At 39.5% G+C, this 18213-nt stretch overlaps 1 protein-coding gene across 1 annotated transcript in view; it reads left to right on the top strand.

Annotated features, from left to right (window-relative positions):
* The window catches only part of SYCP2 (synaptonemal complex protein 2), a 46203-nt gene that overhangs the window by 17112 nt on the left and 10878 nt on the right, over positions 1-18213 (top strand). Inside the window, exons 19-34 of the mRNA XM_053394401.1 lie at positions 2795-2970; positions 4214-4289; positions 4483-4540; positions 6474-6607; positions 6698-7059; positions 8594-8718; positions 8921-8957; positions 9282-9355; positions 9438-9495; positions 11450-11505; positions 11726-11777; positions 12469-12634; positions 13158-13222; positions 13781-13960; positions 14744-14945; positions 17211-17434. Of these exons, the coding sequence (XP_053250376.1) occupies positions 2795-2970; positions 4214-4289; positions 4483-4540; positions 6474-6607; positions 6698-7059; positions 8594-8718; positions 8921-8957; positions 9282-9355; positions 9438-9495; positions 11450-11505; positions 11726-11777; positions 12469-12634; positions 13158-13222; positions 13781-13960; positions 14744-14945; positions 17211-17434 (2045 nt within the window). The remainder of the gene's footprint in view (positions 1-2794; positions 2971-4213; positions 4290-4482; positions 4541-6473; positions 6608-6697; positions 7060-8593; positions 8719-8920; positions 8958-9281; positions 9356-9437; positions 9496-11449; positions 11506-11725; positions 11778-12468; positions 12635-13157; positions 13223-13780; positions 13961-14743; positions 14946-17210; positions 17435-18213) is intronic.

Genomic DNA, 18213 nt, shown 5'->3' with positions numbered 1-18213 from the left:
AAAGATTTTAATCTTTTAACTTTCTTTAATGCCTCCCTTCATGTGAAATATATCAAAGAAAGATGATTGTGCATATGTGAGGACCTTTGATGTTAATAGAATATATAGTTCTTTCCTCCTAAATCTCAAATGTTAACGTTGTATTCAGCACTTTCCAGCATTAAGTTGCAATGAAGCATCTTTTTATTTGAATTTTATCAGCCAGTAGTTGCTTTTTATGTACCTCAAATAACGGGCCTCCTTTATTGAGCCTGCTAATGGTTTCCACAAGCATTTTCTTATTCATTTATGTAGGACACAGGCTAGGCTCTGGCAAAACTCTGGAGAGGGGAGTCTATAATTATGGAGAAGCCAGAGAACAGTAATGTGTGCCTTTTCTGTTTGATATTGATTCATGGTGGTTTGAAATCAGGCGATGCTTTGATCTTAATTGTTGCAGAAGTAATTGAAAATTGCCTCATTTTGTGCAAAGTTGCCTCACCTAGGAAGCCAGTGATTTATGACTTAATAGTCAAAATCATTTTGCATTGTTGGCAGAAAGTTATAGTCATCTATGCTTTTGATGGCCCATTCTGTCATAAGGCAAATTGCAGTTATAGATACTGAGTACTCTTCAAAGGCACTATCAAATTACAGTAGCAGAGTCTTAAGCTTTTAAAGTCAGTAAATGGTTAAATCTATATGTTGACTTTTAACTGTAATAAATCTTTACACCTGTCCTCCCTTTAAAGAGATGCCCTCTGTCCCCAGCTGTCTGTCCAGCCCTCAAAAAACACCTCTATGAGAGATATAAGATTTTGTGAGTGGTGCAAGGTGAGCTTCTTGGCTAAGAGGTGGGTTAAGAGCATAGGAAACTGGATTATATCAAGTTTGTCCATCTAGCCCAGCATGGTCAACTTTGACTGGCAATAGCCATGTTTCCAGACAGAAGTTTTTCTCATCACCTCTACCTGACCCCTTTAACTGGAAATGTGTTGGATTGAGTAGAACATGGGACCTTTTGCATGCAAAGAATGTGCTTGACCTCTACACTGTGGTCCCTCCACCTGGTTTTAGAATCCAGATCTTCCTCTCTGTCTGTCTCTTTCTTATATCACACTGTCTCTCAACACCAGAGTTGACCCCCATACATATTCCAATCTAGAAAACCAAGCAAGTTCATCAATATTCCGCTCACCTTTTAATGTTACATTTCTTACAGTGGGAGACAGATTTTCCTTAAAGACAGTAGTCCTAATAGCTGGATTGATCAGCTGCAGATTTGCCAAATTCTGATATTCACAATAGCTTTTTATGAAATGTACTTGAAGCTAAGAGATCAGCATAATATGAAAGTGGACCTCAGTATTGTTTTGTGCCTGTAGTAGGCTTATATTTGAAATATGATTTATTTTTAAAAGCACTTTTATTGTAAGGTTAAGTTTCAAAGTGTATTGGCAAATCTTTCCAATGTGATCTTTGATGTTTCCCAAGTTGCTGACTTAAGGAAAGTGACTGTCATCTTAAATGCCAAACCCCCCCCCCAAGCTCAGTTACACCTGGCTCTTAAAAGTTTAGAAAGTGGCAGTCCTACTGTTCCATGACTATGCTCTGGGACTCTGACTTCAGCTCAGACACGGTCAGAACCAGGGGCAGAGACTCTGGAGCTGAGTGATATGTCCAAAACCTGGACATGTGCCCACTACCTGACCTAGATGATGACTAACTCTTAGTTTTCTGAATGCATCCTTCATGTCCACTAAAAGAAATGTTCGCAGCAACATTCCTGCTCTTTGCCTATATCTGTCTCTAATCCTATTCTAAAGTATAACTTTTTGGTTCGGCCAGCAGGATCTGGGTTTGTTGTTGTTGTTTAGTCGTTTAGTCGTGTCCGACTCTTCGTGACCCCATGGACCAGAGCACGCCAGGCACCTCTGTCCTCCACTACCTCCCGCAGTTTGGTCAGACTCATGTTTGTGGCTTCGAGAACACTATCCAACCATCTCATCCTCTGTCGCCCCCTTCTCCTTGTGCCCTCCATCTTTCCCAGCATCAGTGTCTTCTCCAGGGAGTCTTCTCTTCTCATGAGGTGGCCAAAGTACTGGAGCCTCAGCTTCACGATCTGTCCTTCCAGTGAGCACTCAGGGCTGATTTCATTAAGAATGGATGCGTTTGATCTTCTTGCAGTCCATGGGACTCTCAAGAGTCTCCTCCAGCACCATAATTCAAAAGCATCAATTCTTTGGCGATCAGCCTTCTTTATGGTCCAGCTCTCACTTCCATACATCACTACTGGGAAAACCATGGCTTTAACTATACGGACCTTTGTTGGCAAGGTGACGTCTCTACTTCTCAAGATGCTGTCTAGGCCTGTCATTGCCCTTCTCCCAAGAAGCAGGCGTCTTTTAATTTCGTGGCTGCTGTCACCAGGATCTGGGTAGCCTGTGTTAATGTCTTTATTTGAACGAAACAATCTAATCTTCTGTAAACATTGCATTTGGTACTTCACATATGTCATTTTACATGCTGATCTCCATATTGATTCTGTAAATAAACATTTTTTTCTATTTTTAAATCGAATTTGGGACTCCAAGGTGTTTGTGGTTCCCACAAGTAATTGAAGCAAGAAAAGGTATAGTGTGAGATCCCCCATGGCATGTAATGAGTTCCAGATTAAAGATTAAAACTGAGAGACGAATAGTTCTGCTCTGTTCAATATCCAAGTTGTAGTAAGCCCATTTGCTGCAGTTTTGGCACAAACAACACAGAACATGCAAACTTGATTAAAATAACTCAAATGTGGATTTGTTTCCAGCAACTCCACTGAAAAGTAGGGTTAAAGCACCTCTTCAAATGACGAGCTCTATGGGAAGAACTGATATTTTCTCAATAACTGAGGAAAGAGCAGTGAATTTCAATCAAGAAGATGATTATGCAGCTCTATCTTCTGTTACCAAGTCTGTAAGAAAGGATAATTCTGCTGCAAAAAAGGTAGTTATATGTTTGCGTAACTTAAGGTAGACTCACATGGAAGCTTCAAAACCACACAATAGCACTGGTTGAAGCTGGCAAACAGCTGCCCATTCTTATGTGGGCTGGCTGGGACCAGGTTTGTGATACTGGAGAACACATTGGCCAAGGATTTATGACATCGCTATGGGACAGCTGGCCTACACTTTGAGTTTAGCCAGGTAGAAATCTCAAAGCCATTATTTTTGCTCTTACTGAATCCTTGTGTACACTGTTTGCTCCCTTTCAGAAGTGTAATTTGTAGTTAAAATACATCAAATAAATCAAGACTGAGTGGACTTTGGACTGCTTAACTGTATTGCAGAAATGATCATCATTAAATTCCAGACAAATGCAAACACAAAAGGCTAATTTTTATAGCACTCTCTGTATGTGCATGTCAATCCAGCCAACCTTCATTGAGCTTGGACTTTATCAGTTCTACTCCAAAGCCCCAAAGTGAAGGAGGATGTTGGAGGAAGATGTTTTTTGTCTGTCTGCTGTTGATTTTTTTGTTACCTAACATATCAATTTCCTTTTAATTACCGTATTTTTTGGCCATAGGGTGCACCTAGTTTTTTTGGGGGGGAAATAAAGAAAAAAAATTTATTCCCCCCCCCCAGGTGTGGGGCTGGGGAAACCCGAGCTTCCCCCGACCCCAGCTCCCAGAGCAGGCAGCTCTCCATGGCTTGCAGAGAGCTGTGGGAAGCCCAAAGCCTGGGGGGCGCTGAGCTCAGCGCGCCCCCCGGCTTCGGGGTGCAGGCAGCTCTCCACAAGCCGTGGGAGAGCTGCGTGAAGTCGCGCAGCTCTCCCACGGCTTGCGGATACCTTCCTGAAGCCTGGAGAGTGAGAGGAGTCAGTGCGCACTGACCCCTTTCGCTCTCCAGGCTTCAGCGAAAGCCTGCATTCGCCCCATAGAACGCACACACATTTCCCCTTCATTTTTGGAGGGGAAAAAGTGCGTCCTATAGGGCGAAAAATACGGTAGTCCAGGCCATTCACACTTACCTGCAAATAAATCCTATTGAACTCAATAGGATTTCCCTTGAGCATGCATGTACTGCATGCATTGTACTGTAAATGTTTATTATGTGATATTGATCTTTGAGAGTTTATGTATTTTGTGCTTGAACCTGTGAAACAGTTTGAACAGTATTTGAGAAACTGAGATGAAAATAAAAGCATGCTAATTACATCAATAATTTTTTATTGTGTTTATATACAGGAAGCTCAAATTCAAAATGTTGAAAACATGCCTTATGAGGAAGAAGTTTTAAACACCAGTGAAAAACAAAAAGCAGGCAAGTTGCTTGACACGTTTCACTAGTTTTGCTTTTAAATTATTTTCATATTTGTCTCATTTCAGTTGATTGTTTGTAGCCCTTGCAGCTGAAGAGTGGGTTAAAAATGTTCTAAAAAGGACTAAAATTTGGATGCAAAATCTTTAACGAGATGAAAATTTTAGTTCTAATTTTATGTCTATATTTCACTTAGATGAATTGATGGATATTGTTCCTGATTCTCAGCTGGTAGAAAGAAGTGACAAATCATTGTAAGTAATGGAAATAAATTATAAACAGTAAATGTAAATGTTAACTAGTACTGATAGTAGAATATTCTTGTGGGTGGCTCTGATTTCATGTCAGGAGGTCTTTAGATAGGCCTATCATCAGTTATCTTCTCTCTCAAGCAAAAACATGGATGTTAGCAGGGTGGGGTCCAAAATCCCTTCCAGCCTATGGCTTGGAAACTTTGGCTGTCACTTATTATCATATTTTCTTTTGGCCTTCCTTACACCTTGCTTACTAGGTTAAAAAACAACTCTTAAAAGAGTTAGCATTTAGTTAGTGCAAGAGTTCTTCTTTGTAGCTCCTGCACAGTCACACAGGCCAGTTATTTGCCCATGCAGAGATAATTCGGTTAAGTTCTAAAGCTAGCATACAGTTTTGGTGGTTGCCCTGCTGCCCCCACCCTCTATGGGCATACATGGCTCCCACCTTCTATTCTCCTTTCATCACCCCAGCAGTAACTTGCTTGGAGAACTGCTCTTTGCTAAGTATTTTCTCTGTGAAGGAAAAAAAATGAACCCCTCCTTACTTTTATATTTTCTTTTATCTATGTTTCTTTCTTATACTTCTGTCTTTTTGTTTTCATTGGTTACTCCCTGGTTGTGTTTTTCCATCTTTACAGGTTTGTCACTCAAGAGGTGGGATTTTTTCTGTAGATAACTGTCCTTCTGGGAGTAAACTAATTGGTATAGTCTCTATGTCTTCTACTTTCCCAACATAGCCAGGCTTTTACTTGCCAGGCAAGTGGTAGATGACTTTGTGTCTAAGAGCACTGCTTTGGGAAAAGGCATTGCTGAGCAAGTCAGGCTTACTCTTTCAAAGCCTCCACATTTTTTGCAGGGGAGCAGAGCAGACACCAGTGGCTTTTGCATTTCTTCAGGAAGATGGCAGGCCACTCATAACAGATTTTATGTCTGTTTTTTTTGTCACGCTGGCCACGTGACCCGGAAGTGTCTCCGGACAGCGCTGGCCCCTGGCCTCTTAAGTGAGATGGGCGCACAACCCCAGAGTCTGTCAAGACTGGCCCGTACGGGCAGGGGTACCTTTACCTTTACCTTAGTGACGCAGGTGGTGCTGTGGGTAAAAGCCTCAGTGCCTAGGGCTTGCCGATCGAAAGGTCGGCGGTTCGAATCCCCGCGGCGGGGTGCGCTCCCGTTGCTCGGTTCGGTCCCAGCGCCTGCCAACCTAGCAGTTCGAAAGCACCCCCAGGTGCAAGTAGATAAATAGGGACCGCTTACTGGCGGGAAGGTAAACAGCGTTTCCGTGTGCTGCGCTGGCTCGCCAGATGCAGCTTTGTCACGTTGGCCACGTGACCTGGAAGTGTCTCCGGACAGCGCTGGCCCCTGGCCTCTTAAGTGAGATGGGCGCACAACCCCAGAGTCTGTCAAGACTGGCCCGTACGGGCAGGGGTACCTTTACCTTTACCTATGTCTTCTACTTTCCCAACATAGCCAGGCTTTTACTTGCCAGGCAAGTGGTAGATGACTTTGTGTCTAAGAGCACTGCTTTGGGAAAAGGCATTGCTGAGCAAGTCAGGCTTACTCTTTCAAAGCCTCCACATTTTTTGCAGGGGAGCAGAGCAGACACCAGTGGCTTTTGCATTTCTTCAGGAAGATGGCAGGCCACTCATAACAGATTTTATGTGTTTCCTGGAGGCGAGGAACTTTAAAGTTTTTTACGCTGCCTTATACAGACAATCAGGTTAGCTCTGCGGCTTCTGAGCAATTGGTTTACAGTAGTCTATAGGCCTTAGGTCCAAAGGAAAAAAGAGAAGTGTTTTTCTGGAGCACCTTTCATTGCAATAGAGCCCAAAACTTCACAGACCTATGATTCACAAAGCCTCCTACTAAGCAGGGAGGGACAACCACATACAGTAGTGATAAAAGTAGGATTTTTTCCCCCATTTGCTTTATTTAGGTTACCTGGCATTCTGGAAAATTCTGCTGCAGAAGCTAAAACTCGGAAAAAACAGAAGTGTTGGGTACCTGAGCAGATAATATCACATTGTAACAAGCAGAATAGTAGTGCACTGGGAAATACAGACTATCAAGGTTAAACTTTTACTTCATTTATTAGAAGTGTTAAATCAGGTTTTTCTTAAAATCCCATTTTTAACTTCATTTTGTGTATGTGTACATTAGGTCCTAATTCATGTAGTAAAGCTGTCAAGCCAAGAGTGTTCACGTCAGTATTTGAAATGCCTTCTCCAGGGCCGAAAAACAAACATCACAGCTATGGAAAAATCGTGGAGCAGCAATACAATGAAATCAGTAAAATACCAGAAAAAACTGGCAATATAAAGAGCACAGAGTCACGGAACAGTTTTAAACATTTGGATGAGAGCATATCAAAAGAGAACAGCATAAAGCTTGCTCCTGGTAAACATGAAATATCACTTAAAGCAACAACGAATTCAAGACACTCAGAATTCGTTATGGAAACCAATGACGACGTTAGCTTTGATGTTTCTTTTGGAAAAGGAACTGACAAGAAAACAGATCAGGTAAAATGAGAGAAGGCAAAGCAGCGTCAGAATTACTTTTCTATTTGGAAATCATAGTCATGACTTTTCATATTTTTTAATAAATTGTATATAATCACTACATCAAGTAAACCTGCCAGTTTGTTAAGATTTCAAATTGGTACAGTGTCACGCACCAAGCCGGTCAGTAAATCACACACTTCCAAAGCTACATGATCTTCACAAACTTGTCTGTGTTTCAGGCCTAATGAGCACAGCAGGTCATGCCCTGTAGGTCCTACTCCATGAAATCAGCTGCAGAGACTAAAAGTGCTGCCTGCCTACAGCCATCTGTGTCTCCTCCAGGGCTTCTTGCAAGCAGTCAGAGACTGCACCTCTGTGCAGCCTGCCTTGAATAAATGATGATGATGATGATGATGATGATGATGATGATATGCTGCCCATCTGACTGGGTTGCACCAGCCACTCTTGGCGGCTCTCAACAAAATGTTAAAAACACAGTAAAACATCACCCATTTAAAACTTTCATGAACAGGGCTGCCTTCAGATGCCTTTGCTTTTCCCGTTTCATACCTCTTCTGGTTCCAGGGGGAAGGGGAGTTTATTGCAGCAGAGGGGTGGAGATACCCATTACTCTCATCTCTGCCTCTGAACCTCCCTCTTCCCACTTGTCTGCTTCAGCTTCTGCCTTTGATTCATGACGTCTGTCTGCCACAGCTCCCAACTCACTGAGCCCTATTACCCTTCAACTTTTGACACCTCTTCTTCCCATTCTTCTCCCTGTGTCATAGTTGTCCAACCACCTCTCTGGACTGGGTTCCCCAGCTAGTTTCTCCCACCACTCCTCTGTGTTCAACCAAACCATGACATACAGATATCATAAAATCTATTTAGGTTAAAATATTATTTCAAAGAGGTTGTGAACTGCTAAACATTATCACTTTCAAAATATATTTTTCCTTAAAATTGGTAAGTGCTTCATAAATGTTATGATTAAAGTTGACTGCATTTACAAGTGCCCTGGTACCTAAACCCGTGTTTAAAATTATTGTCACTTAATGGAGATTGTCTGCAAAAGGGATAGTGAACATGGTGCCCTCCAGATATTGTTGGGCTACAGTTCCACCATCCTTGACTCTGATTCCAGCCCTGATCTACAAAATAAAACGTAGGAAGAGACATACCCTGTAATTCTAGAGAGAACTAATGTGAATGGGGGAGAAAGCTTGCTTGTTTGCTGGATTTTTTTAAAAAAAAAGTTTTGGAAAGATTCCATCCAAAAGCTTTCTTGTTCATCCAGTTGATAAACTCCAGTAAATAACTCCCAAACCATTTTTGCTCAGCTTTATGCACACTTATCTCCTTACTGCTGTTAATATCATAACTGCGAATGGCTTTAGTGGAGCAGAGATTTCCTGCGTGTTGTGTGAATGCTCTTCATTTTCCTACTAGTATACAGAAACCTTTGACTTTCCGAACAGTGCTGTAGAAGCTGTACTATTCTACTAATCAGATTTTCTGGTAATTTTAACAAATTGTTTTCAAAATCTTACAGAAAGCAAAACAAAAAGAAATGATGGAAACTACAGAAATGTTACTAAGTAAAATCAGCAACCGATACAAAGGAATGGATGGTGCAAAAAGTGCAAAAAAATTGTGCCAGTTCTTTGCTAACAGGAGGTATTCTATACATATTTTCTTTTTATAGTAGTTACTTGCAGGCTAGTAATGTATTTAGAATTACAACATTTTACTGATCTTCCTTTAATTTCCATGATATTACTTAATTCCCCTAAAACATAGCATTAAAGCAAATGTTTTTTACTAATGAATTTTCTGGTATGAAATAGATTTATTATATTATTTTTACTTATTTTTACAGCACATCTTTAAATAAATCAGGTTTCAGTGTTTGCAAGGTATGTTGTTTTTCTATACAAAGAGGTATATTAAAATTTTGTTTTACAATTGTTTCAATATGTAAGAATAAAATGTACATTCATATAGTAAATTTAATGTTTGACTCAATCACTTATTAATAATTACTAATCTAAAACTCCTTAGTGATATTTCATCTTTAAGATTTTGAACCTATTTGGGGGCACCTCATGAGGCCAAAAAGCAACTTTTAACTATTTATATAATTAAATAAGTCTTGTTGAAGTAAAAGAGGATTGCATGAGTTGTGGAGGAGTATTAATGCCACTAGACAGTTTTTTTCCTAACTCTTCTTTTATGCCTAGAAAAAAAGTCAGAGCAGAAGTTCTAGAAGTTTAAAAACTACTACGTTGCTTAACGTAACTACTGGGCACCTTATGTAAGTAAAGCACCATCTCATACAAGTACAATAATTTAGATTATGAAGAGTATACTGAATGGAGTTTTATCTCTTTTGATAGGGACGATGTCTACAACTTTAATCTGAGTGGATCTGATGAACCTACAGTAAAACTTGGAGTAAGATTAGTATTGTAGCAAATAATGTGTTACTAATTATAAACCACAGAGCCTAGGGCTTGCCGATCAGAAGGTCGGCGGTTCAAATCCCCACAACGGGGTGAGCTCCCATTGCTCGGTCCCTGCTCCTGCCAACCTAGCAGTTCGAAAGCAGGTCAAAGTGCAAGTAGATAAATAGGTACCGCTCCAGTGGGAAGGTAAACGGCGTTTCTGTGCGCTGCTCTGGTTCGCCAGAAGCGGCTTAGTCATGCTGGCCACATGACCCGGAAGCTGTACGCCGGCTCCCTCGGCCAGTAAAGTGAAGTGACTGCCTTTACCTTTACCTTTAATTATAAACAGATGATCACCTGCACAGTCACATTAGGGACAGCTCTACATTAGGTAGGGTATAGCAGCCCACATAAGGCAGTCAATTTGGTAATACCGTTATAATGGGAAGAGCAGTCCTAATGGTGAGAAGCACATAGTGACAGATTCACTGCCACATCCTTAACCTTAGGCTATATCTTCAGGCTGGATCCATAGCTGGCCCTGCGCTGCCTCTGTAACACCCTGTTTTGCAGCCCTCCACTTAACTACTGCCAGCAGCAACAGCTTCCCAAGACACCCATGCTTACAAAAGGAACAGTGAGGCCCCCATAGTGGCGAAGCTCCACTGTTGACAGAAGGGTACCTCCTAATTATATCCCATGCAACAGCACAGTTTTGAATTGTGCACTTCATTATTATATTTTTTGCCACCAAGTGCCTTTGAAATTTTCTGGCTCCAGCTCCAGACATATCCCCAAACTGGGAGAAATTTAGAGGGAACAAACTGCACTTAATGTAAATGAATGATCGCTTAGGTAAATAAATAATTATAACATAATCTTGGCGCACTTTCATTTTCTTTACATAGTATAAATGATTTACCATATGGCTTATTTATTTATTTTTTTAAAAAAACATTTTATTCAGCATGCTCCTTTGGTGATAATGATTTTTTTTTAAAAAATTAATGATAATACATTAATCCAGTTCAAGCCACAGACAACTAATCAACAAGCAGGGCACTCAGATTTAGGTGCATCAAATACATCAAAGAGTTCATCCTGCTAGCTCTGCATTCAGATTCCCATCTGCATCATAGGTAACTGTAGAAGAGATTTTGCACACAAAGATAAACATAGACGGAATAACATAAAATCACTCACTGAAATAAAAGGATTGCATTAAAACTGATAGTCCAAACACCATAGCCTGTCATTGTCTATCCACCTGCTCACTGCTTCCAAATGAGAGTCATTAGAAGCCCAGAGAAAACGATGTGTTCCTATTGCCACCTAAAACAACATGAATGTTGCTAGGATCTCCTCTGGCAGAGTAACTCCAGCAGTAGAGCAATAATGGCAAATGAAATCTGTGTATATGGCAGTTATAATGGGTGGAATGCAGGCTGCACGAAGCAGCTCACCTCATGCTTTATTCAAAGGGCAGCATGATTTATATGGAAAACGTGATTCCCTCAGATACCCATAATATTATAAGGATATATGAAATTGAAAGGAGCTGATTATATTTTCCATGCCTCTAACATTTTAATAGGGATATTTGATACTTCAGAGGTTCATAATGAGATTTGGAACCATGTAAAAAGTGTTTATTTAGAAAGGGCTTATCAGTATCTAACCCTATGCATTGCTACAGCTATATACAAAATAGCCTGGATTAATGGAGGATATGGAAAAACAATTGTAGTATTTCCTATGCTGTTTCAGTAATTTTTTACTAAGTCTCTATAGTCTTTTGCAGAAGGATACAGTCTGTTTTTGTAAATTTCATTACAAAAAGGAAATAAAAATACTTGATTGCTTGGGTGATATAACCATCAAAAATAGATGAACAAGAAAAAAAAGTTGCAATGAGATTTGGTTTATTTCTGTTTGATTTATGTCTTTTGGTATTTACATTTTAGATCCAAGAATTTCATCTTACCAAACTGGAAGCTAGTACTGATGTTCCAAAGAAAAAGTAAGCATATTTGGATCATTAAACCCAAATTCCTTTTAACTCACCTTATGATTATAAAAGTATAAGTACATATATTTTGATTTGATTACTACAGTGGTACCTCTTCTTACGGACGCAATCCGTTCCGGGGTGCTGTTCGCACCCCGAAAAATCCGTAAGTAGAGCGCCGCTTCTGCGTGTGACGCAATAGAGCGCATGATTTACTTTATATTTGTTTCAGGAACCATGGAAATAAAGAGGAAATTATAATCCAAAAGAAGCAAGATAAGAAGGTATTTAAAGACCAGGAATACAAAAGAAGAAGAATTAAAAGTCCCCAATATTTAAAACAGTTTGTTCAGTAAATATGTTATACAAGGGGCACAAAAAGCCATCTACAAATCATGAATGTAATCCATAGATTAATATACTCACAAATCCAGATTTCTTGCATGGGGAGCCTTTCTGTGTGCTGGAGGAGGGGGCTGCAGTGGCAATGAATGGCTGCCTAGCATGGAGCAAAGCAGCCACTCTGTTCTTCTGTTAGCCAATCAAAAAACTACTAGGAGAGAAGGGGTAGAGTTAACTTGGGCAGACCTGAGAGGGAACGTCATCCCTCTGGTCTGCCATAAAGAAATGAGGATTTGCCAAGTGGGGAGCCATTGTATTTCCGACCTTCTCAACCCTACCCACCTTTTCCGCTATAATATGGTGTTAGCTAAGCTGTGTTAAGTTATGATGAGAGTGCTATGGACCCAGGTTTAGCTACTGGTTGACAGTTGGGAAATAATTTTACCCAGGACCATAGTTGGCCATTTTGACAACCACTGGGCTTAAATCAGTCATGGCAAACTAGTTTCATTGGTTTTGGTTGTCTTTGGCGTTTGACTTGTTATAAGGATTCAGTCATAAGTAATCTAGCTGGAAAGGCTCCTGCAAATTTAATGTCAGTAAATGGTTTATCAGTGTTTTCTTATTTTATAGAACAGAACTAATAAAAACAAGAAGCACCTTTTCAGTGACACAGATACAGAATATAGAGATGACAGGACAGATATTAGCTGGCTAAGAGAATCAAATAGAAAACCTAAACTGCAGCTGGTTGACTATAGCAGACCCAGAAAACAGAAGTCTAAAACGCTGGATACAAGTACGCAATCTATATATTACAAAGTTTATAGCTGTAGCGATCTTCACTTTGTTCTGTGATAGTAAATGTCTTATTATTTTGCTGTCTTGTAGACTTTCAGTGGAGTATACTTAAAACATGTCAGATGAATTTCTAGAATTGGATATTACATTTTTCCTTGACAGATTTAGTGGGGGAAACTAGTGATATTTTGCTGTTTCTTGATTGGGTAAGATATGAAAATAGTATATCGCTTACTTTTCAATATACACAACTGGAACAAACTTTGTAGATCAGGAATGACAGGTTCCTGTTCATTAATGGTACTCTGTTCATAAAATGGTACTCAGGTTCCTGTTCATTAATGGTACTCTGATTTCACATTTTAAATGACTATAAGTACCTACATTGAGGGGATCTAGGGCATGTTTAATGACATATGAATCAAAGATTTTAAAATTTGTTCTGAGTAGTGAAGCAGAGTATAATTGGCCTAAATGAAGTTATTTTGCACTTGATGTTGTAAGGTTTTGTTTTGTTTTAGATATATATTCTGTATCACCAAGCATGGGGGAAATACCTCAACAGAAAAAAACCATAAATGATAAGGTATGATAAAACTTTCAACTGTATATCTTAGAAGCATTAATACTGAGTATCCATATGACAAGACATATAAATAATCTGATCACATAAGCAAAGTCGATTCAGTTTGCTGTGCAATATAAGGAGGAGCCATTTTTCATTTCATTTTTTCTGCCTTGCTTGAAGCAGACCTATAATTTCTTTGAACTCCTATTCTGGCCTGTTATCTTTACTCAAGATTTGCCAGTCTTTCCTGTTCAATGAATTCCACGCATTGATTTGCCTGTTTTCTCTTCATTAAAAAAAGGGGGTAGAAGCAAGGGTTTAGTTTTCCTTGCTTGTGTTTCACCTTAGCCTTTCCTGCCCTTTTCCTGTTACTTCTGTTATACTTTACTGCTACTAGCGACATGCCAAAGACTGTTTTAGATATGGGAGCCATTTTGTGTTATTCCATGCCCTCCACAGACCTCACATTTTGTGGTTGGCCCCCATGTCACTTCCTCAAAATTCTGAATGTGCTCATTGGCCAGATAATTAATAAATCATCACTAACATGTTTGTACATTGTTGGAATAAATAAAGGTACCAGTTTCAACCAATCAATGTGATAATGATACTGTGGGGAAAGCAGCACCAACCAGATCAAGACAACCCAGAAAAGCAGCACTAGCCAAAAAACGTTATAAAGAACTCTCAGATTCATCAGCTGAAAGTGAAGAGGAATCAGTACACTTAACAAAGAAAAACATTTTAAAAGAACGTGTAAGTTGTAGTTTTTTGTGCAGCGTTATTAATTATTTTAGATTCTGCTAGAGTTTGCATTTTAAAGACTCCCTAGTAAATTAAAAATAATTGTAAATATGTTGAAATGCCCTTATCTGAACTGAACTTAAACAATCAAGCTGTAATAATATAATAATAGAAAACATTTTTTTAGCAGAGTGTAAGGATCCCATTTCTCCCTAGCACTCTGAATTTGTAATTGTACAAATTTACTGTTGTTTTAAGCACCAAATAAATGCCCATGATAGATTGTAGTTCCAGGAGAAGGGAAACATAAAAGGCAGAGAAATGTGTGAATATTAGTACCAGGTTAAAGGAGAAGAAATTGAAATGCTACAGGAAAAATACTAGGGCAAACATAGCATGATAGAAATACAGTTACACTCTTGGATTCCTACTTTGTCTAATGGTAAAACACTGAGTGGAATTCCGTGTCACTCTGTGATGTGTTTTCCATCAGTGCAAGCCTTTAAGTTTGCCAGATAGAATGATTACCCCCTTCTTCTTGCCCTGTGTGCTGTTCTGGAGGTTCCTTTTGACACACACCCCTGCCAAATCAGTTTTTTGGGGGAAGGATGGAAAAGCCCATTGTACAAGTGGAAGTCTTTTTGCAGGGCTTCCACTGATGAGGCTCATTAAGTGAATCCGGCCCAATATTTTTGAATTAATATTTTAATTATTAATTTTGTTTCCAGCATAAAATCTCCAGTGTGCTTAGTATCTAGTGAAATGTGTCAGATATTATTTTTTTGGTATTTCCAGCCAGAACACAAAAGTATGAAAAACAAAGCTGTCGATCAACCAAAGGTACAACAGTGTGTTGCTTCCAGTGAGGTGACCAAAATAAAACAGGTACAGCAAGTAAAAAAGTCCACTAAATCAAAAGATAATGTGCCGAAACAACAAATGGAGTTATCACCACTGTCTTCGTCTGAGAGCCTACCTTCTTTTGAGACACTGAGAGGTAAGTTTTATATTTTTACTTGTATATTTGTTATTGAGTGTAATACTGAGTAAATACTGAAACTTAAATACTTGCATACTGGTACAACAAAGCATCAAAACATTATAAAATTGTTGTTGTTGCTTAGTCGTTTAGTCGTGTCCGACTCTTCGTGACCCCATGGACCAGAGCACGCCAGGCACCTCTGTCCTCCACTACTTCCCGCAGTTTGGTCAAACTCATGCTGGTAACCTCGAAAACACTATCCAACCATCTCGTCCTCTGTCGCCCCCTTCTCCTTGTGCCCTCCATCTTTCCCAGCATCAGTGTCTTCTCCAGGGAGTCTTCTCTTCTCATGAGGTGGCCAAAGTACTGGAGCCTCAGCTTCACGATCTGTCCTTCTAGTGAGCACTCAGGGCTGATTTCATTAAGAATGGATGTGTTTGATCTTCTTGCAGTCCATGGGACTCTCAAGAGTCTTCTCCAGCACCATAATTCAAAAGCATCAATTCTTCGGCGATCAGCCTTCTTTATGGTCCAGCTCTCACTTCCATACATCACTACTGGGAAAACCATGGCTTTAACTATACGGACCTTATAAAATTATATAATCATAAAATACAAAAAAACCCCTAACAGTCATTTATAACACACAGTATTTAACAGTTTTGGGATAACTAAAATTAAACTGTAACAGTGAAACCCAGCAAGTTTTTTTGTGATTTTTGTTGCCATACATCTCTTAACACTGTGATTCTGCAGCTGAGGCACCATCAGGAAACTATTCACTGGATGTATAGACACCTATTAATAGCTCTTGTTAGATGCCTTAGTTTGGAGAACATGGCTTGATGTTCCTCTTCTAGAAGCAGTCCTGCCTTCCACTTCAGAGAAAACAACCAATTTCTGTAGGCTGGCGGTGGGGGCAGACTTTCTAAGAATAATTGAGAGCTGCTGAAAACCTACAATTTATGCTGAAGGGGAAATGATATTTTACTGGTACCTACGCAACACAGGCTACCCTCCAAAAGCTACTGGGTATCTGTTAGACTCAAGTAATTCTAGATTTTTATAGTACTGTACTTTCTTTACTGTTTCTTTCCTGCTACCTCTGAATTGCCAGACTTAGAAGTTAGATCTGATAAATTAAGAGAGCAACAGGAGATAACAAATTCACTCACTCTGTTACTGACAGTCTAGGTAAGTCATTGTGCTTTTCTGATGAAAAGTGTAATGTCTGGTGAGTAAAAACTCTGGGAGAAAACAGTTAGAAAACTGCAAGAGAAGAATTCTTTGTCAAGGAATGCAATGTGTCATAACTGGAGAAAGGTGATAGTTGCATGGCAAATGAACATAGCTCATTGACAGAGCACATGCTTTGCATTAAAAAAGAGTCTGGGTTCAGTCCTAGTCATCTTTAGGTAGTGTTGGAAAAGACATCTGTCTTAAACCCTAGACAGTCACTACCAGTCAGTGGCTTGCCTTAGATGCAGAAGCAGAGTGTTGGTGCACACTGCTCAGCAATGTCCACTTTTCTCTTTCCCTGCTTCTGTCGCACTGGAAGAAAGTATCCAAAGTACTGGCTTAGCATTATGAGCAAGCCATCACTCATTGTTTGTTGCACCTAAACATGCCACAAGCAGTAATTGGATTCCACTTGTGGCTTGTTTGGAAAGAAGCAAATCACAAGAGTGGTTCACATACACCAGTAACCCAGTGCTCTAGTTTGTTTTCTCCCAGCATGGCAAAGGCAGGGATGGGAGAGAAGCAAATCGAATACTTACTGAACGTCACACACTATCATGCTGCTTGTTTGCATTAGAAAGTGTTTTATTTTAAAATATGGTTTAACATATGAACCAGATGGACTAATGGTATTCAGTGTTATAATATTGCTTGCTATGTTTCTGTACAATGAAAGAACATGTTTTACATGCTTGAGATCGCAGAAATCTCCAGTTCAAAAGAGGACTGGGAAAGATCCCTGACTGAGCCTCAGGAGAGTTGCTGCCTGCTAGAAGATAAAATGGGCTAGACTAGAGGAATGAGTGGTTGCTTTGCATGTTAGATAGCTTCATATATTCATCATGCCATAGCTTCCCTTCCCTCATGAGTTTGTAGTAGAATGTAAAATGAATATGCAGTTGAAATTTAGAACAGGGGTTGAGGTTGGGGAGGAGAGTTCACAGCCTGAGACTTGCATGAGCACATTCTTAAGTGTTCAGTGGTCAGATGCTGTGTATGAACAAACCAATATGTTGAATTATGCCTTTATTATTTGTTTAGGCTGGCAGAAGGGAACAAGGGAGGAATCTCCTGATCATATTTCAGAGAGAAGGTCATCTTTGTCATCCTTGCTTCACACACCTGAAAAGGAGGAATCCTTGAGCAATATCAAAAATGTGTCTGCTTTAGTGAAAATGGATAAGTTAATGCAGCTTCCTGAAAAGGACCAGACACAGATGTTTGAATCTGAAGACTTGTCACCTGTTTTAAGTCCAGTTCCTTTGGTAAATATGGAGTATTTTTAAAAAGAATTACCTTAATTCAGATATTATATTAAAAACTATTAGTTTGATATGTAGAGGCCATACCTATGCATATTTGCTAGGAAGTAACTCCCATTGACTTCAGTGGTGCTAACTCCCAATGTCATGTGCGTAGGATTACAACCTTCTTATTCTTCCTATTCATTATATTTGTATTTTGTCCTTCATTCATAGATTTCAAGGTGGTTCACAGCAAAAAATACCCTAGTAATTAGACAAAGCAGGTTACTACAGCTGTCTTTACTTTGCCTTTGCTAAAATATAAATGATGTAACATACAGCATAGAAAAGCCTCTAATCTCATTTCTCCTTCTAGTGGTCACAATATATGTATATTGTGTGTTCACAATATATGTATATTGTGTATATGCATATAAGGAAGGGAGTGATTTTTTTTCCCTATGGTGTTTTCATTTTTTTATTTGATTAATCTGATTTTCCATATATACTTGCAGCACAGTCGTAAGCATATTTGGTCAGGTAAGCCCCATTGAGTTCAGTGGGCTTACCCCCTGCCTACTACTGAATTTGCTCATAAGTCTGTTCACACATACATGTGGACCCTCATCTACCACATGTTAATGGAGGCACAACTTTGAGTTATTTTTATCTGGAGACAGTTGCACACCACAGTGGTTATTGCACTATGCTACTATCAATTTAGAAATGCCAACACAGTCTTTCTTAATTAGGGGAATTATCAAGAAAACAAAGATGTAGCTACAAGTGGCAAGTGATAA

Source organism: Podarcis raffonei, chromosome 6, assembly GCF_027172205.1.
Source record: "Podarcis raffonei isolate rPodRaf1 chromosome 6, rPodRaf1.pri, whole genome shotgun sequence".
Lineage (NCBI taxonomy): Eukaryota > Metazoa > Chordata > Lepidosauria > Squamata > Lacertidae > Podarcis > Podarcis raffonei.
The sequence above is the reverse complement of the archived record's forward strand: the minus strand, read 5'-3'. Positions and strand labels throughout refer to the sequence as shown.